The sequence below is a fragment of the Canis lupus genome, chromosome 26 (assembly GCF_048164855.1).
Source record: "Canis lupus baileyi chromosome 26, mCanLup2.hap1, whole genome shotgun sequence".
NCBI classification, from domain to species: domain Eukaryota; kingdom Metazoa; phylum Chordata; class Mammalia; order Carnivora; family Canidae; genus Canis; species Canis lupus.
In genome coordinates, this window is record NC_132863.1 from 11203078 (window position 1) to 11228094 (window position 25017).

A 25017-nucleotide genomic window follows, 5' to 3' on the forward strand; every position below is an offset into this window, starting at 1 on the left:
GCAGAAAGGGTCAGATCACTTGAGATTCTCTTTGAAGATTCCAGTTTTTACACTAGATTTCTCATGAGAGATTTTGCAGGTTCTGAGAAGAACGTCATTGTGTATTATTACAAGGACATCAGTGGCTGGTGAGCATAGTTGGGGCAGGGAGCAAAGCAAGGCATACATGAAAGTAATGAGTCCATTGGAACAATCCAGGTAACAGATGATGGTGATTCAGACAAAGGTGGTAGCAGGAGAGGTGATGAGAAGTGGTCAGATTCTGGATATATTATAAAGGTATGGTCGATGGGATTTCCCAACTTGATTGGGGCAAATTTCTCTAAAAGCTTTCTAGTTGGAGAGTCATAAGATTGAGAGAACAGTGAATTGATACTGCATTTAATTTTCTAGAAAGTGATTTTTTGACATGTTAGTAACATGTAGCTTTTCAGAATTTTGAAATGATTTCAAAGGCATGCATATGCCATTTTGTGTGATGATTAACTACTAGACAGGTAGTTTTTGATAATAAGAAAAGGTCAGTTATTCAGTATTCTTATCCATAAGATGGCATCCAAATAGTCAACTTCTTGTGAATATTGTAAAATGTCTCAACTATTTTAAAAACTTGCATAGCAGCCAATGGCAAATTGATTTAATTTAGAAGCAATGACTGTTTAAGAAATGAAAAATAAAACTAAGAATATTTTGTAAAATGCCATTGATTCCAGATACTGGGATTGGACCCAAGATGACCAATGGGCGTGCTAAGAATACTAGAGTTAGCTCCAAACTTCTGTTCTGGTCATTTAATATGCTACTTTGGCATGTCTTTTACATCTTCACATGAAGAGAAGTTACTTATTATATCACATTCCTTTTCTAGAAGAAGGAAGTGCTAAAAAAGCCATTAGGATGGCTCAACTCCTATTCAGGTTTCTATTTCTGTCATTCTCCATTTGAACTTTATGTGATAGCTTTTCTTTGCAGTGGTCTTCATTTTATATAGGAATAGGATAAACTTTTCTATTTTCAGAATCCTTTAGAATTAAAAAAAAATAGAAGTTTGAAGGGGTAAACTTGTTTATTCATGTTGGCCCTCTCTTCTCTCTTTTTTCAATGCCTCCTACCTTTATATATATTAGAAAATAGTTATTGGACTTAATTATTTACTTTCTCACTAGAACTATTTGGATGCTTTTGGATGGCTCCTTAGATTTTGTTTTGCCAGTCTGTCACTGGTCTTCTTATTAACAAATGAATCTAAAGACTTCAATATGTATTACTTGGAGTTTTAGTGTTAGAATGATTAGAAGAACAGGAACAAAAGATAAGGAGCAGAAAACTTCAAGGAAACCCATTACTAGCTGGCTGAGATCTTTAAGAAGTTGGATGGAAGGAGATGAATGAATGGTTATTATGGCAGCTGCTTGCTATTACTGTGTTAGGGAATAGAGTGGTTAATTATCCTACATGATATTTGAAATCTCTGAAAATAAGTGTTTTACAGTTAGCTAACAGTATCCTTTTGTTTATTTCATTATGTTAAAACTTGCAGTTTAGGGCTTAAAAATTACTTTTGGCACGCACCACAGTACTTAATCACAGTAGAAATGATTCTGAGGGGCATACATATAGATCATATGTACATTTTTGTTTCATCAAGACTTGCAAATATAAGTACATCTCATTGTTTTGGGGCATCTCTACATGTACCCACTCGTACATCTAGTTGTTAAAGTAGGCAAGAATATCAAATCTGAAGACATTCACTGAAACTTTGATTCTTACCCTGATTAAATGGATCTTGTGACCATGATGATCCAAGGTAAATCATAATATTTTCCACTGGGAGATCAACTATTTTTTTCCTTCTTATGTTGAATTGTGCCCATTTTTACTTGTTGGTTATTGCAGATGAAATTGTACCATTTTCATTTGTAAACTTTTTAACTTGGGGAAGATTTTAAAATTTGGGGCATATAAACCATATTATAATTTTGAGGTAAATCTAGAATTAAATCTATATGCAAGACATTTTTTCAATTGCCTTACTATATGATTTATACTTATTGAATATATAGAAGATGATACTAAGTTTTTAAAAGAATAATTTTTCTGTTAGCTTTTTAGTTGGAGAAGGAGCCTACAGATGGGCAGTAGATCATGGAATACCCTCTTGCCCTCCTAACATCATGACCACAAGTAAGTAAAAACTTTTCAAATTTAAGCTATATTGGCATATATACCTGGAAGTGTTACAGTGCTTTAATCCACATAATACTCTGATATTTAAGGAAGGAAGCTTATATGTTGAAATATTTATGGTTAAAAGATACATAAAAAATTATTTGATTTTTAAGGCGCTTTTGTATTCCTGAAGATCCTCCCTCCCCCCATGCTCTTGCTTTTATAGAAGTATTGCTAAAGGATCCCTTTTAAGTCACTTAAAATAATTACTAACAATAAAACCTTAATACTACCTCCTCAGAAAGAGAGAGAAGAAAACTTAGGTCAACATTTATCTGTCTTTGAGCTGCAGAAAGCCTTTCTAGGGACCAAGTACAAGAAAAGGAAGAACAAAAGTGTGAGTACATAAGAATTAAGAGAAAAAAAAAAAAACACTTAACCATAAATATGAGAAAGTGATACCTATCCTTCATCTTGAAAAGGTATGTAAAATTAAAAACCACACAAATACAAATAGTACCCCAAAAGAAAAATGATCAAGAGTCATAAATAGATAATAGAATATAATTAATAGGGAAATTCAAATAAGTACATGTTAAATTTGTGAGAGTTAAAAATACTGTATTATTGCTCATAAGTGTGTGATGCGATGAACAAATGTAAATGTAAATGTAGGTACAAATGTAAATTGGCAGAAATATTGGAGGACTGCTAAGTAGTAGTATAGAGCAAAGCCATAAACTTATTCTGCTTGTAGGAATTTGATATTAGAAATATAGACAAAAATTTATGTAGTTCACAATAAGCATTATTAAGAATGTCAAAAAATTTGAAAAAATCTTATGTCTAACAAAGAGGAATGTAAGCAAATTATCATATGATGACATGTTATGTGGTAACTTAAAATGATCAAGACTAATGTCTGATGATTATCTAATGACTTTGAAAAGTTATAAATATATGTTATAAATATATGTGTGAATGTGTTTTATATGTCTATTTTAACAATGAAATCATAGCTACATATTTATGCATATGTTTTTTAAGTTAATTTTTATTTTTTTTTAAGTTAATTTTTATTTTCTACTTTTCCAACAGTTTTGGAGAAACTGTTCCCTTATGTTCTACTTTTCAGTCTTGCTGTTATGCAATTTGATTCCCAGGTCTTTGTGGTATATTTTTCATCTTTGGAAGGAAGCCTTAATTCTTTTTGTTCTTACTATTACAATGAAGCATCTTGGAATGGGTCTTTTTTTATTCAGTATGCCTGGTACTGAGTACTGAGTACTTTTAATCTGGAAATTCATGTGGTTTAGTTGTGGGGAAACAAAAAAAAAATTGTGTATTAATCTCTTGCTCTATCTTTCCTCTATTTTATTTTTCTAATTTCTATGAATTGGTTGTTATATCTTGTGCTCCAATCCCTTGTGCCTTTTTCAAAAATTATTTTTTTTCTCCTTTGAAATCTCTTACCCTACTGTCTCAGAAATATCTACAATTTTGTCTCCTAAACCTTCTAATTCTGATGAATTTGTTATTTTGGATTTTATTGTTTTAATTTCTAGGGATTAGTCAGTGACTAAGACTTTTTTTTTTAAGTAAGCTCTAGACCCAACGTGGGGCTTGAAATCGTGACCCTGAGATCAAGAGTTGCATGCTTTATTGACTAAGTCAGCCAGGTGCCCCAGTTATTAATACTTTTAAAATGTAGTGCCCTGTTCTTATTTTATGAACTAGGTATTTTCGCTCATCTCTCTTAGGATCATTGTGGCTTAAAATTTGTTATCTGCTGTTATCTATCACCACTGTTAATTTCTTTTTAAAATTTTTTTAAATTTTTTATTCTTTTTACTACTGTTAATTTCTTTTTGTTTGCTTCATACATGTTAGCAAATTTTTCCAACTATCTGGTAACCCCTTGCTGTTTTCATATTCATGAGTATGGTACTTTATTTTTTACTTAAAAATTGTTTTTTTAATATATATGGTACTTAAAATTTGGAAGGTTTGTGTGTATGTCAGGTCCTGTTGACCTCAGAGGGGTGGTATGATTAAGTTTTTTTGTTGAGGGAATTTCCAGGTGTTTCCCAACAAAACTATCTATGTTTTCTTTTTGGATTAGTGAGAGAGATATTTTCCCAGGACTGGCAGCTCTATATAGCCAGTATTCTGGTACAGAATAAGGGCAGGAGCTGGAGGTCTCACCTTTCCTATTTTAGACTTTCATGTAGAACCCTGTTTTAAAGTAGAGGCCCTGATTATACCTGCCCCCATCTGTGCTGATGCCTACTAATTTGGGGCCCATATGGTTTAGTTTCTCTGAAGAGTTTACCTCATATTTTTTGTGAGCATGAGGAGGGGATTTAGGCATCTACATGTTTCTTATTGTCATTTTCCACCAGTCTCCTATTTTTAGTCCCACCCAGGCTTTCAGAAATACCAAATGCCTTCTATTCTCAACTCTTCTAGTGTTTCTTTGGCAGGAATTTGTTTACCGTGGAGATTAGTTTGCTGATGTCTTGGCTATCAGGCATCAGGATTCATCTTCCTCTACTCAATCAGTGACTGTCCATTTACTTTCTAATTTCTGAAAATTATTATAATTTTCAGCTATATAGTCTCAAAATAGTCTCAAAATAAGAACTGTATATTTGTGTTATGCATGGATTCCTTATATAACTGACCAGCAAGAAATGTTCTCTGAATAAATAAGGTATTTGAAAGTTTAATGATTATGTTCATCTTTTTTTTTTTACAAAAAAAGAATAGTATTGACATATTGTGAATTTGGAAGGAGAAAATCTTTTTTTTTTTTTTTTTTTTTATTGCAGTTCAGTTTGCCAACATATAGCGTAATACCCAGTGCTCATCCCGCCAAGTGCCCCCCTCAGTGCCCATCACCCAGTCACCCCAACCCCCCACCCACTTCCCCTTCCACTACCCCTTGTTCATTTCCCAGTTAGGTGTCTCTCATGTTTTGTCACCCTCACTGATATTTTCATTCATTTTCTCTCCTTTCCCTTTATTCCCTTTCACTAATTTTTACATTCCCCAAATGAATGAGACCATATAATGTTTGTCCTTCTCTGATTGACTTATTTCACTCAGCACAATACCCTGCAGGTCCCTCCACGTCGAAGCAAATAGTGGGTATTTGTCGTTTCTAATGGCTGGGTAATATTCCATTGTATACATAGTCCACATCTTCTTTATCCATTCATCTTTCGATGGACACCGAGGCTCCTTCCACAGTGTGGGTATTGTGGACATTGCTGACATTGTGGACATTGCTGCTAGAAACATCGGGGTGCAGGTGTCCCGGCGTTTCACTGCATCTGTATCTTTGGGGTAAATCCCCAGCAGTGCAATTGCTGGGTCATAGGGCAGATCTATTTCTAACTCTTTGAGGACCCTCCACACAGTTTTCCAGAGTGGCTGCACCAGTTCACATTCCCACCAATAGTGCAACAGGGTTCCCCCTTCTCCACATCCTCTCCTGTTGTTTCCTGCCTTGTTAATTTTCCCCATTCTCACTGGTGTGAGGTGGTATCTCATTGTGGTTTTGATTTGTATTTCCCTGATGGCCAGTGATGCGGAGCATTTTCTCATGTGTTTGTTGGCCATGTCTATGTCTTCCTTTGTGAAATTTCTGTTCATGTCTTTTGCCCATTTCATGATTGGATTGTTTGTTTTGGAAGGAGAAATTCTATCTATGATTTAGATTAAAAAATTTTAAATGCTGTCCTATATTGGGCACTTGCCTAATCCTTAATCAGGATTAGTTTGTATACTGGTACTTAATGATGTGCTTTAAACTTGATTACCTTTTGTGGTGGTGGGAGGGCATCTGTGGTAGGTTTTTATCTCCTTCAAGTGTTTCAGAAGTTTTCAGAATGGCTTTCTCAGGTTTATTCTAAAATAATCTTTTACATAGTTTCTCACAAACTTAGTATTTCATTCTTATATATAGATGTGAATTTCATTCTGGTCTTATTCCCTTCAGCCTAGAACAAGCATTTCTGATAATGTGGTAGATGTGGTGGTAAAAAGTCAGCTTTCATTATCTGAAAAAAAAAAATTTGTCTTTACTTTTAAAAGATAATTTCTTGTTGGATACAGACTTGTCAATTTTTTTCTTTCAGCACTTTTTTTATTGTAAAAAATATATAACATAAAATTTACTATTTTAACAATATTTAAGTATATAATTCAGTGGTATTAATAAGTACATTCAGTGTTGTATAACTATCACCACTATGCATTTCCATAACTTTTTTATCATCCCAAGAAGAATACTCTGTACTCATTAAATAGTATCTACTCATTCTCCCTTTTCTCCAGGCCCTGGTAACCTCTATTCTGCTTTTTTTCTCTATAACTTTGCCTTCTGTAGGTAGTTCCTATAAGTGGAATCATATAACATTTGTCCTTTTGGGTCTGGCTTATTTCACTTAGCATAATGTTTTCAAAGTTTTGGATTAGTGAGAGAGAAATTTTTGTAGCACAAATCAGAATTCTGTTCTTTTTCTTTGTTTTTAAGAATTGTTTTTTATCTTTGGTTTTCAGCAGTTTAACAATGATATGCCTAGGTGTGGTTTCTTTGTGCCTTTTACTGTGCCTGCTGAACCTGTGGTTAATATTTTTAATCAAATTAGGAGAACTTTTGGACAATATTTGTTTAGATATTTTTTCTTGTCCATAATCTTCATCATTTGTTTCTGGGACTTTAATTCTACTTGTATGAAGACACCTGATACTGTCGTGTGTTATTGAAGCACTCATTTTTCAGCTGTTGTTTTTCCTCTGTGATTTCTGTATTAGTCAGGATTCTCTAGTAAAACAGAACAAATAGGAGATTGATCTCTTTATCAGATTTATTATAAAGATTTGGCTTTCATATTTAACACAATTATGGAGGCTGACAAGTCCCAAGTCAGTCAGCAAGCTGGAGACCCAGGAGATCCAATGGTATAGTTCAATCCAAGTCCAAAGGCCTGTGAACCAGGAGAGCTAGTTGTGCATTTCCAGTCTGAAGGCTAGCAGGCTCGAGACTGAGGAGGAGCCAATGTTTTAGTTAAGTGTAAAGATGGAAAAAATGTTCCAGTTTGAAGGCAGTCAGGCAAAAAGCATTCTCTTTAAGAGGAGAGTATTCTTTTAGTTCTATGAAGTATTTCAACTGATTAAACAAGGTCCACCTACATAAGGAGGGCAGTCTGCTTCAGTCTACCAGTGTATTTTTTTTATTTTTTTTCAGTCTACCAGTTTAAATGTTAATCTCATCCTCATCAGACACACGCAGACACACCCAAAATAATGTTTGACCAAATACCTGGGCACCCTGTAGCCCAGTCAGGTTGACACATAAAATTAACCATTATACTTCCATTTGTATGATTTCTCTTGAATTGTCCTGAAGTTCACGTCTTTTCTTCTACAGTGTCCAATTGGTATCAATCTAATTTGCGTTTTTTTTTAACAATATAAAATACTGTATTTTCAGTTCTAAAGTTTCCATTTTTTAAAAGTTTCTGTATTTCCCCTGAAAGTCCCTTTGTCTTCACTTAAAATACCCATTATTAACATGTTTATTGTTATTTAAAAGCCCTTGATTGTTAATTCTAAAATTTAGGTCATTGGTAGGTCAGTTTCTATTGATAGTTTTTTTTCCTTGACTCTGGATCACATTTTTTTGTTTTGTTGTATGTCATTATATACATATATGTATATATTGCAACCTGGGCATTATGGATGATACATTTTAAAGACTATGGATTTGTTATCTTCCTTTGAATGATACTGAGTTTTGTTTTAGCATGTAGTAAAATCATTTGTAGATCCCCTTGATTTTGTCACAGTCTGGTTTTCAGGCTTTGTGAAAGTGAGTCTCTTTCAGTTTTGTTTTTAAACTTAGGGTTAATCCTTAGTACTAGCTTGTGGTCTTTTGTCCTATGATATGGCCATTGTAGGGTTTCATTCAAAAGTCTCAAACTTGAAATGTTGTCTCTTCTACGGCAAGTATTTTTCAAAATCTGTGTCAGCTTTTCAGCTGTTGTTTTCTTTACTAAACTCTATGGAATCTTGCATCTTGTATGAACAGTTAAGGGCTCATTCAAGAATTTGAAGGGACGTTTACATAGATTTGTGGGCTTCATTTTTTTTTGTATGTGTGTCTTTCTCCTTTCCAGGATTCTTCCCTCAATTTTCAGCTGCTTCAGTAGTGCCAAACACCGTCATCTCCACCTGGCAAGACTGTAGTTTTCAATTTGAGATCTTTTTGTTGTGCATCTACAGTTTTGACTGTAGTGCCTCATGGGGAAAGCTGTGTAAATGTGATCTCACCCAGTATGTTTCTTTTCTTTCAGTGGTTGAATCATCTCCTATTTCTGCCAGCTTTTGGTTACTAGCCTTCAAATAGCTTTGCTTTAAAACATTTTTTTTTATTTAAAAAATTCTGACCAGAGTTTATAATTGTTACTGGTCTGTGGGTTAGTCTCATATAAGCTACTCCATTATCAGGAGCTGGAACCTGTGCCTTATAAATGTGTACTATTAATAGATACAATAATATAAATAATACATATAATATAAATTAACAAAATATAACAAACTTCACATTATAAAATATAGTTGGTTACTTAACATTATATTTGTTCCTTTTTAATTGTGTGGTACAGGAATATGTTACCTTTTTAAAAATGGGAGCATTCTGGGGATCCCTGGGTGGCTCAGCGGTTTGGCATCTGCCTTCGGCCCAGGGTGCTATCCTGGAGTCCTGGGATTGAGTCCCGCGTTGGGCTCCCAGCATGGAGCCTGCTTCTTCCTCTGCCTGTGTCTCTGCATGCCTCTCTCTGTCTGTCTATCATGAATAAATAAACAAATAAATCTTAAAAAAAAAAATTGGAGCATTCTACCTAAACCTAACCTTCCTTTTTACTTCCATTTCCAGTCCCAGTGACTCCGGTCTACTCCCATAGCCATACTTATTTGTTGATTTGCTTTTTTCTGTGTCAACAGAAATGCTGGAGTATATAGTATTATTCTTTTTATTAGTTTTAGATAAATGGTATCAGACTCTGGTATCTATAATAGATCTTTAGATAAATGGTATTATTATATGATACTTACAGTGTTTTTTGTCAGTCATCAAAATGTATTTTGGAATCTTTCTATGTTGATATATATAGATCAAATAATTTTTTTAATTGTTAAAAATTTTTACTTTTTTTTAGATCAATTAATTTTTAAACTACTAAATACCATTTACCGTATTTATTTAACTATTTCTTTATTGATGGGCACTCAGGTTGTTTCTAGATTTTGCCATTAACATTGATGATTTCACAAATATTCATGTACATATCCCTTTGTACATATATGTAGTTTTTTGTTTGTTTATGTAGTTGGAAGTAGATTTGCTGAATCAGAATGTATATTTACCTTATGCAGGCTATTGTTAGTTTACCCTCCCAAGACATTTACTGTTTGTCTACTTTGGAGAAATCTGTCTTTGTAAAGTTGCCATTATTGACCACATAGAGGCACAGAATATAGACCTTAGAGGTATATATCTTTGTGTGACCATGCAAGTTACCTCTAAGAAACTTTTCTTATGGAGATATTGTGATTGAGATAATATATAAAGAATTTTTATTCCAATTTCTGGCACTTAGAAACACTCAAATGTTAACTATGAATATAATTTTACTATTACTAATATGTTGGATATGAAATGATCCTGGTGATATGATTTCATCAGAATTTAATAGGCCTAGCTCTTTAGCACTGACTCATGATTTTAGTAATTGATCCTAACTGAAGTTAGGTGTAGCCTTAGAGAGGTGATTCTCAACTTTGGCTGCATATTAGAATCCCTAGAGAGCTTTAAAAAACTCTGAAGCCCTGGCTGCACCCAAAATCAGCAACTCTATAGCTTGTACCCAGGCATCTGAAGTTTTTGAAATTTTGAAGGTAATTTCAATATATATTCAGTTTTAACAGAGTCTGGGATAAAGCTTGTACATGCTTTTGAGTTCTTCCAGAAGATTCATTAAAGTTGAAATTGAAAGGAATGTAGTTTTGTTGTTTCTTGGTAAAGGGCAACCTTAAATAGTTTGTGCTACAAAGTTGTTACCATCCAGTCCTTAATTTTCAGCTATTTTATGCTTTGATTGGACCTAAGATACGTGTATAAATCAGGTAAAGAGTAGATTGCAGACGTTGTTCTATCCTATCAATTTATGGGCATGATTGTGACACAAGGAATCCTATTTTCTTTTCTACTGACTGTGTTCTGTTCTTATAGTTTTTCTGCCTTAAGGTAGAATACTTTGAAAGATAACATGATTGATAAGACATATTTTATGTACTGATTTTAGGGTTTTATTACTGGTATGTGATATATCAGTACTTTACTCTTTAATATGGCCAGTTATGTTGGTTTAAATTTTTTTTATTTTTAGGTAATTATAAATTCACGGGCAGTTTTTTAATGTATATTTTTTATTGGAATTTGATTTGCCAACATATAGTATAACACCTAGTGCTCAGTGTAGGTCACCCAGTCACCCCATACCCCCTCTCTCTCCTCCCTTCCACTACCCCTTGTTTGTTTCCCAGAGTTAGAAGTCTCACATGTTTTGTCACCCTCTCTGATTTTTCCCACTCATTTTCTCTCCTTACCCCTTTATTCCCTTTCACTATTTTTTTTATATTCCCCATATGAATGAAACCATATAATGATTGTCTTTCTCCGATTGACTTACTTCACTCAGCATAATACCCTCCAGTTCCATCTGCATCAAAGTAAATGGTGCGTATTTGTCCTTTCTGATGGCTAAGTAATATTTCATTGTGTGTGTGTGTGTGTGTGTGTGTGTGTGTGTGTGTGTATCACATCTTTTTAATCCATTCATCTGTCAAAGGACATCGTGGCTCTTCCACAGTTTGGCTATTGTGGAAATTGCTGCTATGAACATTGGGGTGCAGGTGTCCCGGCATTTTACTACATCTGTATCCTTGGGGTAAATACATAGTGGTGCAATTGCTGGGTCATAAAGTAGCTCTATTATTAACTTCTTGAGGGACCTCCACACAGTTTTCCAGAGTGGCTGTACCAGTTTGCATTCCCACCAGCAGTGCAAAAGGGTTCCCCATTCTCCACATCTTCTCCAACATTTGTTGTTTCCTGTCTTGTTAGTTTTTGCCATTCTCATTGATGTGAGGTGGTATCTCATTGTGGTTTTGATTTGTATTTCCATGATAACAAGTGATGCAGCATATGTTCTCATGTGCTTGTTGGCCATGTGTATGTCTACTTTGGAGAAATTTCTGTTCATGTCTTCTGCCCATTTCATGATTGGAATTTTTGTTTCTTGGGTGTTTAGTTTGATTAAGTTCTTTATAGATCTTGGATACTAGCCCTTTATCTGATATGTCATTAGCAAATATCTTCTCCCATTCTGTAGGTTGTCTTTTAGTTTTGTGGACTGTTTCTTTTGCTGTGCAGAAGCTTTTTATCTTAAGTCTCATAGTACATTTTTGCTTTTGTTTCCCTTGCCTTCATAGATGTATCTTGCAAGAAGTTGCTGTGGCCACGTTCAAAAAGGGTGTTGCCTGTGTTCTCCTCTAGGATTTTGATGGAATCTTGTCTCACATGTAGATCTTTCATCCATTTTGAGTTTATCTTTGTGTATGGTGTAAGAGAATGGTCCAGCATCATTCTGCATGTGGCTGTCTAATGTTTACAACACCATTAATTAAAGAGCCTTTCATTTTTCCAGTGGCTATTTCCTGCTTTGTCGAATATTAGTTGAGTGCCCATTTCTGGGTTCTCTATTCTGTTCCATTGATCTATGTGTCTGTTTTTGTGCCAGTACCATAGTGTCTTAATGATCACAGCTTTGTAATACAGCTTGAAATCTGGCATTGTGATGCCTCTGGCATTGGTTTTCTTTTTCAATATTCCCTTGGCTATTTGGGGTCTTTTCTGATTTCTTACAAATCTTAAGATAATTTGACCAACTCTGTGAAGAAAGTCCATGGTATTTTGATAGGGATTGCATTGAATGTGTAAATTTCCCTGGGTAGCATAGACATTTTCATAATATTTATTCTTCCAATCCATAAGCATGGAATGTTTTTCCAACTCTTTGTGTCTTCCTCAATTTCTTTCTGAAATGTTCTGTAGTTTTTAGGGTATAGATCCTTTACCTCTTTGGTTAGATTTATTCCTAGGTATCTTATGCTTTTGGGTGCAATTATAAAAGGGATTGATTCCTTAATTTCTCTTTCTTCGGTCTCATTGTAGTGTATAGAAATGCCACTGATTTCTGGGCATTGATTTTGTATCCTACCACATTGCTGAATTGCTGTATGAGTTCTAGCAATCTCGGGGTGGAGTCTTTTGGGTTTTCTATATACAGTATCATGTCGTCGGCAAAGAGGGAGAGTTTGACTTCTTTGGTAATTTGAATGCCTTTATTTCTTTTTGTTGTCTGGTTGCTGAGGCTAGGACTTCTAGTACTATGTTGAATAACAGCGGTGAGAATAGACATCCCTATTGTGTTCCTGATCTTAGGGGAAAGGCTCTCAGTGTTTCCCTATTGAGAATGATATTTACTGTGGGCTTTTCATAGATGGCTTTTAAGATACTGAGGAATGTCCCCTCTATCCCTACACTCTGAAGAGTTTTGATCAGGAATGGATGCTGTATTTGTCAAATGATTTTCCGGCATCCTTTGAGAGGATCAAATGGTTCTTGTTTTTTCTCTTGTTGATGTGATCCATCACGTAGACTGTTTCACAAGTGTTGAAGCACCTTGCCTCCCGGGGATAAATCCCATTTGGTCATGGTGAATCACCTTCTTAATGTACTCTTGGATCCTACTGGCTAGTGTCTTGTTGATAATTTTTGCATCTGTGTTCTTCAGGAATATTGGTCTATAATTCTCCTTTTTGGTGGAGTCTTTGGTTTTGGAATTAAGGTAATGCTGGCCTCACATAATGAGTTTGGAACTATTCCGTCCCTTTCTATCCTTTGGAACAGCTTTAGTAGTATAGGTATTTCTTCTTTAACGGTTTGATAGAATTCCCCTGGGAAGCCATCTGGCCCTGGACTTTTGTGTCTTGGGAGGTTTTTGATGACTGCTTCAGTTTCTTTGCTGGTTATTTGCCTGTGCAGGTTTTCTATTCCTTCTTGTTCCAGTTTTGGTAATTTGTGGTTTTCCAGAAATGCATCCGTTTCTTCTATATTGCCTAATTTGTTGGTATATAGCTGCTCATAACACGTTTTTAAAGCAGTTTGCATTTCCTTGGTATTGGTTGTGATATCTCCTCTTTCATTCATGATTCTATTAATTTGAGTCTGGCTAGGGGTTTATCTATCTTATTAATTCATTCAAAGAACCAGCTCTTGGTTTTGTTGATCTGTTCTACAGTTCTTCTGGTCTCTATTTCATGAAGTTCTGCTCGAATCTTTATTCTCTCTCTTCTCCTGCTTGGTGTAGGCTCTATTTGTTGTTCTTTATCCAGTTCCTTTAGGTGAGAGGTTAGCTTGTGTATTTGTGTTTTTTTTTTTCAAGTTTTTGAGGGAGGCTTGTATTGTGATGTATTTTCTGCTTAGACTACTTTTGCTGTATCCCAAAGATTTTGAATGGTTGTATCTTCATTTTCATTGTTTCCATGAATCTTTTAAATTAATTCTTCTTTAATTTCTTGGCTGACCCATTCATCTTTTAGTAGGATGCTCTTTAACCTCCATGTGTTTGAGTTTCTTCCACATTTCTTGTGATTGAATTCTGGTTTCAAAGCATTGTGGCCTGAAAATACGCAGGGGACAATCCCAATTTTTTGGTATCGGTTGAGACCTGATCTGACCCAGTATGTGGTCTATTCTGGAGAAAGTTCCATGTACACTTGAGAAGAATGTGTATTCAGTTACATTTGGATGGGAAGTTCTGTATATGTATGTGAAAAATCTATTTGGTCCAGTGTATCATTTAAGGCCCTTGTTTCTTTGGTGTTGTTCTGCTTAGAATAGATGTCATTTGCTGAGTGTGCTGTGTTGAAGTCTCCTCCTATTAGTATATTATTAAGTATTGCTCTACTTTGGTTATTTTTTTTTAAGATTTTATTTATTTATTCATGAGACACACACACACACACAGAGCGAGAGGCAGAGACATAGGCAGAGGGAGAAGCAGGCTCCACGCAGGGAGCTCGACATGGGACTCGATCCTGGGTCTCCAGGATCATGCCCTGGGCCAAAGACAGGCACTCAACCGCTGAGCCACCCAGGGATCCCCCTCTACTTTGGTTAATTGATTGATATACTTGGCGGCTCCCACATTAGGGGCATAAATATTCATGATTTTTAGGTCTTCTTGTTGGATAGACCCTTTAAGAATGATATAATCCCTCTTCATCTCTTACTACAGTCTTTGGTATAAACTCTAATTTATGTGATATGAGGATTGCCATCCCAGCTTTCTTTTGAGGACCATTTGAATGGTAAGTGGTTCTTCACCTCTTCCTTTTCAGGCTGGAGGTGTCCTTAGGTCTCAAATGAATCTCTTGTAGAGAGCATATAGATGGGTCATCGTATTACCTATTCAGTCTCTGTTTCTGTGGATTGTTTCTTTGGGCACCCTCTATTATAGGGTCCCCATTAATATTTCTTGCAGAGCCAATTTGGTGGGCACATAATCTTTCAGTTTCTGCCTATCGTGGAAGCTCTTTATCTTTCCTTCAATTCTGAATGAGAGCCTTGCTGGATAAACTATTCTTGACTGCATGTTCTTCTCATTTAGTAGCCTGTATATATGATGCCCGGTGGTCTGCTGTTAATCTGATATTTCTCCCCATATAAGTTAGGAATCTCTTGTCTCCAATTGCTTTAAGAATTTTGTCTTTATATTTGAAATTTGCAAGTTTCACTATTAAATGATGAGGTGTTTTAACAGTTTTTATTGATTTTTGCGGGGGTCCTCTGTATCTCTTGAATATGAATGCCTATTTCCTTCCCCCAGATTTGGGAAGTTCTCAGTTATGATTTGTTGAAATATACTCTGTGGTCCTCTTTCTCTCTCAGCCTCTTCTGGAATCCCAATTAGATGTATATTCTTCCTTCTTAAGCTATCATTTATTTCCCTAAGCCTTTCCTCATGGTCTCTTAATTGTTTTTCTCTTTTTCCTCAGCTTCCTTCCTTGTCATCAACTTGTCTTCTATGTTACTCACTCTCTCTTCCACCTCATTAACCGTAGCAGTTAGAGCATCCAGTTTGGATTGCATCTCATTTGATCTGTTTTTAATTTCAGCCTAATTACATCTCGATTCTGTAGAAAGGAAGTCTCAGAGTCATGTATACTTTTTTTCCAGAGCCACCAGTAGCTTTATAATTGTGCTTCTGAATTGAATTTCTGACATCGTATTTAAATCCACATTCTATTAGCTTTGTGGCAGAGTGTATTGTTTTCAGTTCTTTCTTCTGTGGTGAATGATTCCTTCTAGTCATTTTGTCCAGTACAGAGTGGCTGTATTAGCGGGCTGAGTCAAAAATATCAACACTGACCTAAGTAAAATATACCCTAAACGATTCCAAAGAGGTCAGAGACCTGAAAATAAAAGAAAAAGAAGAACAGAACAAAATAAAACAAAAGGACCACTAAAGTGAAGAACAGTCTTTAAAACAAAGTAGTAAAAAGAAAAGGCCAAAAACCAAAAAGAAAGAGAAGAAAAGAAAAAAAAAAAAAGTAAAGAAAAGAGAAAAAAATGGGGGCTGGGGGGTGGTGGTCATGGTGAGGAAGTGGTAGTGGAGAGAGAATGTAGTCTATCTGATGGTTCCTAGAGGGTGATCTTCTTGGTTCTGAGTGTATTTTGTTCTGTATATTAGAAAATGCTCAATCCTAAGTTTATATAAAACAACAATACTTATAGAAAGACCCAACGCTGACCACAAAAACATAAACACGATAAAAGAGGGGGGCAGAATGGAAAGGAAGAACGAATATAATCTCACAGAATGAACCAACAGTGTGTTCCACTTGGTTCTTGGTATATTTTGGTCGTGTGTTAGAAGGTACTAACTTCCACCATTATAAAACAAAATGAGTTAGAAAAAACAAAAAACAAATACCCATATCTTGTATATCTACCAAAATTAAATTGAGTACGTTGAAGGGAATCCAGAAGTGAAAAATATATCTAAGACATGTAATTGTAGAAATATGAAAGTCAAAAAGGAAAAAAGTTAAGAATGAAGAGTTGGTAAAATATTGTATTTAAGGTGGGAAAAGAAAAAATATTGGAAATTTTAAGTCTGATATAAAAAAGGAGTTGTAATGGATAAAGAAAAAAAAAAGACCCTCTAGTTTTATATACTATTTTCCCTCAGTCCTGGAGCTTTTCAGTGCTGCTTGTTCAGTAAACTTGCTTTTCCCTTGTACTTCCAGCAGTTCTTCTGGGGGAGGGGTCTGTCTGCTGTGCTGATTCTCAGGTGTCTGTGCCTGGGCGGGATGCCCCACCCCTTTCCAGGTGCTGGGCTGAGTCTGAGCTGTTTATTCTGTGAGGCCTTTGTTCCCTCAAGGCCTTGCCTCTCCCAAGCACAAGGTGAAACAAAGCAGAAAGAGAACAATGGTGGTGGCCAGATTTCCAGCTCTGAAGTCAGCTCCCTGGAAGTAACTAATCACAGTCTCCCAGTGCACACTGGCCTAGGTGCTCCTGGGGGCAGACGCAGGTACACTGATCTACACAGCCTGTGCTGCACCCAGTGGCAGGAGAGTTCTCGCTGTCCTGTGCCCTCCCTGCTTCCACCTACTGCAGTTTGCCGTGCGCTTTTCCCCTGGGTGCCCCTCCTCTTATAGTGACTCCGGGAATCTTGAGGCTTCACCATGCCTTCTGTGATTCTGCCCAATTTCCCTGCCAAGCACCTTTCCACCATTGAAAACTCTAATGCAGATCTTAAAATTTCCGGCTTCTCCAGGGCTGGGCTTTCATGGCCCAGAGGTTTTCACCTCTCTGCTTTAGCCCTGCTAGTCACGGTTCTCCTCCCCCACTTTATTGTTTTTTATTTTTTTTCACCTTCCTACCTTGTTAGAAGTGAAAACTTTTCTCTGTGTAGCATTCCAGCTGTTCTCTTTTTAAATATCCGGTCAAATTCGTAGTTTTTCAAGATGTTTTGAAAGTTATCTAGGTAAGTTTGTGGGACCAGATGAGTTGAGGACTCCTACTTTTCTGCCATCTTGCCCCTCCTCTCAGGTTTTTTCTAAGTCCTCTTATCCTCGTCCTCTTCCTCCTCCTTATTCACTCCCCCCCCCCCCCCAATCTGGCTTGAATATACTTGGTGTTGCAGTAGAAGGTAGGAGCAGATTTTTATAGTTCTGAATATGCTCTATTGTAAGAGCATTATCCCTTTCAATCACCAGCTTATTGTGGGAGGTGTGTCTTTTGAAATTCCCACCTTTAATGGGCTCTGAGCCTGACTCTCTTTGATGCCATTTAACCAAACTCATGTGCTAGGGTTGGCAAATGTTCACAGTGCAATAATAATAGCATTAGTTCTTAGTTTACCTGCAGAATTGATTTGGTACTTTTTTAAGGTTTTTAATGTTTTAAAGGTATTGTGTCTTCACATTTCATCCAACATTTTTAGTAAATTCAATAAGAGAATTACTCTGAATAATTTAATTTGCCATTTTCAGATACTTTGATAATCTCTTTAGCATTATATTCTAGTTTATAATTTCTCTTTTTTCAGCTGAATCTAATTGGCTTTGAAATCTGTATGTGAAGTTTAAAATTTTTAATTATTTTTTATTTTTAGAAGCTCCACTTTATTCTTTTTTAAGCGTGCCTGGTCATTTCATCATTTTTTTGTATCTTAATTGTATTTTCAGTAACTTAAAAAAACTTTCTGTGAGCATAAACATATTTTATATTCTATGTCTGACTATTCCAATATCTGAGGCTTTTGTAGGTCATATTATGCTTTCTCATATTTGCCTGGCTGTTAGTCTGTTATTTTTGGTGGTTCATTTCTCCTGTATCTTGTAAAAAAAATTTTTTTTTTTTTTTTAACTATGGGCTCATGTTATTTGGAACATAGGAATTCTCTGAGGTCTGGTAAGTTAAGATGTGTTTTTCCAGGGAGTATTTGTAGTCATTTTTGATGGGTTTTTGAAGCTCTGCAACAGAAAGATCATTTGTGCATGTATGTGTATGTGTGTTCAGACCACACAGATAATAAGAATTCTCCTCTAAACTTGTCTGAATTTACTTTTCATTCATAAATTTTTAGTGAACCTTTTCCTCCTTTACATATATAGCCACTGCTGAAACTTGAAGGTTTCCTGTTTCTTTGTGTATTAGTTTTCCCTTTCACTGGGCATATTACTCCTTGAGATTCCTTACTTTTTTTTGGTGGAAAATCTCTAATATGTTTTCTCGTGCTGCATTGTCCCCAGATTTCATTCCTTTATGCACAGAGAACTTCAAAACCAAAGTTGGCAGTAGCATGCATTAACAGATACCTCTAGATACCATCTACCTCTACCTTCAGGACTCATTTGTCTATCTGGATTTAATCTTTTTCATACTTCTTTAACCTTTGGTTATTTCTCTTATTCTCCTACCACCTCTGTGTACATTGGAAAAAACTTTCTTTTAACCCTTTATGCAACATTCTTAAAGAAGGCTCCTTAGGATATTTCATTACCCCATTGTCCTAATATTTCTCAAATTTTATTTTTAATGTTTCTTTTATAGGATTCAGTTTAGCTGCATTTAAAAGAAACAAGAGGAAACTAGAGCTGGCAGAAAGGGTGGAAACAGATTTCATTCAACTAAAGAAAAGAAGACAATCAAGTGAAAAGGTCAGGAGGTGTTTGAAATAATCATTAATGTATCATAATGATATCTATAATCTGCAATTAGACATGTAAGCTTTAAAATGGTACTTTCTTGTAGAAATACAATGGATGCCACATATGTATTTCTAAGTTTTCCAGTAGCTACATTTAAAAAAAAATGTAAAAGAAACAGGTAAAATTAATTTTAACACTTTATTTAAACCAATGAATTCAAAATATCCCTTCAGAAGTGTAACCAATGAAAAAATTATTAGTGAGCTGTTGAGCTTTCTTTTTTCCTTTTTGTATTATGTCTTCAAAACTAGTGTATATTTTATACTTCTAGCACATTTCAATTATACTAAGTTTTCATTGGAAATATTTGGTTTATACTTATATTTAATAAAATTAGCAGTTCAAAAATAGGTTTGCATAACAAGTTATGCCAAACATACTTAAAACTTTCTAATAATTGGATATATTTTAAATTTAAATTATTTAACATTTCGTAAAATAAAAAATTCAGTTTCTCATCACTCTTGCCACATTTTAAGTGCTCAGTAGCTACATGTGGCCCATGTCTACTGTTTTGGTTCTTGTTGCTCTAGACAGTGATTTTTAACATGGCTGTGTAGAGGGTAGAGTGTCTTATAAGGAAATGTGTATATTGGATTCATGTAGATATTTTTACATTCTAATTACATGTCTGTTTCTTATTCTTTTGCATTCTTTGTTTGCATTTTACGCATTAGTATGGCATCATGAGTCCATGTGTCACATTTCTTAAGTGTTCTGAGGGGTAGAAAGAATTTGAAAACCACAACATTCTTGTTCAGCCTGTGGCTTGGGGGTCTGTTAGCACACAATTCATGATGGGTGTCTCACATCACAGTCATTTGATGTACTTTGACATCTCATTAATGTTCTTTATTGGTTATTCCTTCTATAATTGCTCATACATTGTTTTATTGCTTTCTGTTATAGTTTTATATCATTTACTCTATATAAATGCATAATAAATTATCTTTCTTACTGATATGTATTTTCCCAGTATGTTGCTACAAGGAACAATTAAACATTTTGGTCTAAATCTTTTCATTTTTCTGCCAGAAAAGAGTAAGAAATTAGAAGGTCATTGAAATAGATCTTGGTGAAAGTGAATAGTAGTGTTGTTCCATTTCTTGGATTTTTGTATCCCATGTGATATCTGAGTGACTAAATTTAAGACTTTTTACCTTTTAAAAAATTGTGATAAAATTTGTATGCAGTGAGCAATTTAATTTTTTATAAATGTGTATACCCATGTAACCCACATGCCTGTCAAGATATAGAACATTTCTAGTTCTTTTGTGCTTCCTTCCAGCCAGTCTCCACCCTCTTCAGGCAACTGCTGCTCATAGATGTTTTGTATTGGTCTTAAATTTTATATAGTTGAAATAATATAGAAGGTACTTTTTTCTGTTTGATTGCTTTCACAAAGTGCTTTTGAGACATTTATCACTGGCTCATTCTTTTTTATTTATTAAGAAATCGATATTCCCTTGTATGAATATACTGTAATTTGTTTTTCCCATTCTCCCATTGTTGGGTATTTGGTTTGTTTCCAGATTTTAACTATTGTGAATAAAACTACTCTGAACATTCTTATACAGATTTTTTTTTTTTTTTTGACATCAGTTTCGGATTTTTATGCAGAGAAATACCAGTTGATTTCTTAGAGAATTAATTAAGCTGGTCTTATTCAGAAGATTCATTGTTTTCTACAGAAAATATTTATTAAGCAGTTACTCTTGGTACTGAGTTGGGTAGTAAGAAAAGCAATGGTGAACTAGGTGGAGGAAATTCATGCAATAATGAAACTTTACATTTTATTGGCTAGAAACAGAAATGTATAAGTATATAATTAAGTAAGCTAGGTACCATGTTTAGTAACTGTTATGAAGGAACCCTTCCATTCCCCCCCTCCCCTCCACAAACACAAGATAATGTGATACAGAGTAATTTGGATATGAGAGATACAAGAGAGACTCAAAGGAGGACTCCTTTAGTTAGAGTAGTCATCACAGATCTCTTTGAGAATGTAACATTTGAAAAATATGAAATGAGTTTTATGAAGAGTCAGTAGAACTCATTCCAGTCAGTAGAACTCACTCTATGTAGTTCATGTGCAGTGTCGCTGGTGGGGAGTTAGCATATTGGAGGAATGGAGAAGAGGGCCAGTGTGCCTAAAGCAGAATGCAAGAGGAGAATGGTGTGAAATGAAGCTGGAGAAATAGCTAGGTGCTGGAGATGTAGCTAGGTAGACCATGGCAAGGAGTTTCAGTTTTATTTTATGAATGAGTCGCCGTTGAAGAGTTAAAAGTAGAGAAGTGGTGCTGTCTTATTCACATTTTACAGATTGTCTTGGACTGTTTTATGTGGTATAGATTGAGGGTGGGGGCAAGAATAGAAGTGAAGAGACTAATTAGGAAGTTACTACAGTTAGAAGATGTTGACAGTGTGGACTGATAGGGATGAAATTGGAGAGAAGTGAATATATCAGGGGTTTCTTTTGAGACTTCCTGGAAAGACAGGTATTATTGTTGCCTTAGATATTGGTAAGGAAGAGAGAAGAATGAAAGGTTTTAGCTTTGTGACTGAGTATTGCCATTTACTGAGGTGAAAAGGGCTAGAGGAGGTATGGCTTCATGGTGATAGAGGTAGGAAGTGGAAATTTACCCATATCCCCTTAGTGGACTCAGATTAACCAATACTTTTACATTTTCACCATAAGACATATTACCTGATGCCAAAAGCACCCTAAATACTCTAAAGCTAATAGACCACCTTTTAGTGTACCATGCTCCTCTGCTCCTCTCAGTTGAATTTTATGTCACCAAGAGCCCCATTATGCTTGTTTTTATCATTGTAATTATATAATTCATTAAGCGTCATGTAAACTGATGGATAGTGAGTTTAAAAAGAAAGTTGTAGGCTTGAAAACTATGACTGTTGTTTAGAGCTAACTTGAAAAAATAGAATTGGTTTATAAAAAATTGCCATAGAATTAAGTATGGGCAAGCCAGCTGTAAAAGATTGAGAAAAATAAAAATCTAAAAGCATTCTGGGTGTGTTGTTAGTATCTTTATGTTCTTGTTCTATTTTAAATAAAATGAAACTTGAAATCATGGGACAATTCAGTACATTGTAGTTTATGTAAGAAAGATGATACGGAACATTTGGTTGTGGGCGTGCATTCAAAAAAGTCTTTGGTCTTACATAAAAAGATTGGCTAATGAATGAACCTTTGTGTTTTAAATAAAAAGAAAATGTTTAAGTTATGTCTTCTTTGTTTTTAAATGATTCTCCACTTTACCCAGAGAATATTCAACTTTTGAAAAATTTAAGCAACCACTCATATCGGTTAGGAAGATTTTCAGTGAAAAGCATGATATAGATTAACTGTGGAGTTGAGTTATATGAATCTGAAGCTTATGGACAGATCAGAAGGGAGATTCCCACTTGGAAATTATTGGAATCAAAAGGAATATAAATACATGTAGCTAGGTGAACTCACTTAGGAGTGAGAGAAGATAGAGGTCTGAGAATTGAACCCTGGACCAGTTCAACATGTACAAGTTGGGAAGAGGAAAACCCAGCAAAGGAGATAGAAGATGCAGTGAATGAGACAGATATAGCACCAGCAGAGTTTCTAGGAAGCCAAGAGAGGAGCGGTTCAAAGTCAGTCATCACTTGGGTGGAGTGCTGCTAAGAAAAGGGCTAACAAGGACAGAGGACTGACCGTTGGATTTAGCACCTGGAGACTGTGGACCTAGATAAGGACAGTTTCTGTGACATAGGGGACTGTGGAGCTGTGTGGCATGGGTTAATCAGGGAGAACAAAGATGCAGAAAACTCTTTTGAGAAGTTTTGCCATGGGGTAGTAAGAGAGAGAGATATGAAGTCAAGAGCCTCTACCATTGTCGGTTATGGTCTGTGAATTCAATGAGTAATTTAATATACAAAGGCTTAGTTTCCTTATCATTAAATGAAAATTGTGATATTCTTCCATAGCAAGGCTGTTATGGGGAACAAAAGTGATAGTAGATGTTCAAGTGCATTGTGGCTATTGACTAAGTTGGACACAATAGTCTTTGCCATTGTGACCTTCATCGTTGAAGTCACTTAGCAAAGAAAAGGAAAAAGGAAGGGAGGAAGGGAAAGAAAACTGCTGCCCAAATTAGTTACCCTGGGTGGAGTCTTTTTAATGGAGAAGGGGGGATTGGTAAGGAAGGGTAGGTAGTGGTGGATGGAGAGATTGAATTCAGGCATCATTCCAATAGAGTATTTTAGATGACTTAAGTGACAGCAAAACTATTTTCAGAATATATGAGCTTTAATGTATACAGAGCTCTGTGTTTGACACTGGCCTACAAAAATGCCTGGGACCTAAGCCCCTGTCACTAAGGAAAGATGCTGGCCAAAGGCTTTGTTTTATAGATGTTTGGTGCATAACCTTAGTAGGCCTTATCTCAGTAGTAAAGATAATAAAACATGCTCACAGAAAGAAAAGACCACCAGATAATGAGCCAGTGAGGCAGAAAATTATACTTTTAAAGAGAAAGTATAGTAATTTTTTAGAGATATGACAGGAAAGGACAGATAGCTATTTTCTAAATCAACCTGTATTTAGTTTATTTCTCCTTATCCTATGTGTGTAGTTTCAGCATAGTTTTGGTTAGCCCAGCATTGATTAAGGCCCAGGACTACTCTTTGTTGTGGCTATGTAATATACTTATGAGTTGGTTATGTAAATATAATAAGAATAGAGTGTTTGGTAACTTTCCTGATGTTGATATTTTTTGTTACTCAGTGTTGAAGGAGATAAACTTTATTTTGAAGAGTATATGGTAGAATAAGTCAATTATTTTTAATCCTGAAAGTCACGTAAATCAATTAGAAAATTTTGTTGTATTGATATTTGCTTTTCTTTAAAAAAAAATTGTACCAACATTACAATAGTAATAGAATTAAAAATTAAAGCAAGAGAAATATTTAATAGTTTGCCACCTCACTAAATTGTAGTGTTTTTATTTTCCTCAGTCTTTGATCATTTACATTTACATTTGACTTAGTTTAAAATAAGAATGGTTAATCCATGGAATGTTTTTGGCGGCAAACAATAGAAAACCTGACTGTGGTTAGGATACGCATATTTGTCTTCCTGCTCCCTGGCTGTTTGCCATATAATAAAAAGTTTGGAGGTGGTTGGTTGCTGGCTATAGCTTAGGTTTCCAGTGATGCTAGAGCCAACATATCTGGAATTCTCTTGGGCCTTTCTCTCATGCCTTTTGCCTTATGGATGTAATATGGCTCCTGCAATTTTAGATGTCACATCTGCATTCAAGGTGAGAAGAAGCGAGATGATGGGGGTGGGGAGACTATTGCCAGATGTATCTGTTACTTTTTAAATCTGGGATGCAAAAGTTTTCCAGAGTCTCCTTATAGACTCCCCTTAGTTAATTTTTTTGGGAAATAGTGGAGAAGGGGCACAATTCAGTCACTTGGCTATTCTTGGTTGCAAGAGAGCTTAGAAGGTTGAGTGGGTTATCCTGATGACAGTCTTACAAAGCTCATGGCTTGCTGCTGGACACTTTATCTTCCTAAACAAAATAATGGTTTTGTCATCAAAGGAAAAGGAGGAAGTGGTTATTAGGTAGGCAACTTATAGCATATAACATAAGGGGAGAAAGTTTTTATCCTTTCCTTCCCCACAATAAACATGCCCCTTATTACTATAAACTGATACTGGGTTAAGGAGCTAGTCTACACATAAATCAAAGAGAAACTCATTTCGTTTTGACTTTTCAGGATATATAGATTTTAAGACAATATTAAAATATGAAGATATAAACTTAGTATTGTCTTGGTAAGTGCATTTATATATATATATTTTTATTTATATATATATATTTTAAAAAATGTTATTTATTTATTCATGAGTGACACAGAGAGAGAGAGGCA

At 35.3% G+C, this 25017-nt stretch overlaps 1 protein-coding gene across 8 annotated transcripts in view; it reads left to right on the forward strand.

The window, feature by feature from the left end:
• The window catches only part of TASP1 (taspase 1), a 315899-nt gene that overhangs the window by 59235 nt on the left and 231647 nt on the right, over window positions 1–25017 (forward strand). For all 8 annotated transcript variants that reach the window (XR_012018238.1, XR_012018237.1, XR_012018239.1 and 5 more), the window contains 2 exons: window positions 2108–2187; window positions 18932–19038. Coding sequence is in view for 5 of the 8 variants with exons in the window: in XM_072800051.1 (XP_072656152.1) it covers window positions 2108–2187; window positions 18932–19038 (187 nt within the window). In the remaining 3 variants the exon portion in view is untranslated. The remainder of the gene's footprint in view (window positions 1–2107; window positions 2188–18931; window positions 19039–25017) is intronic.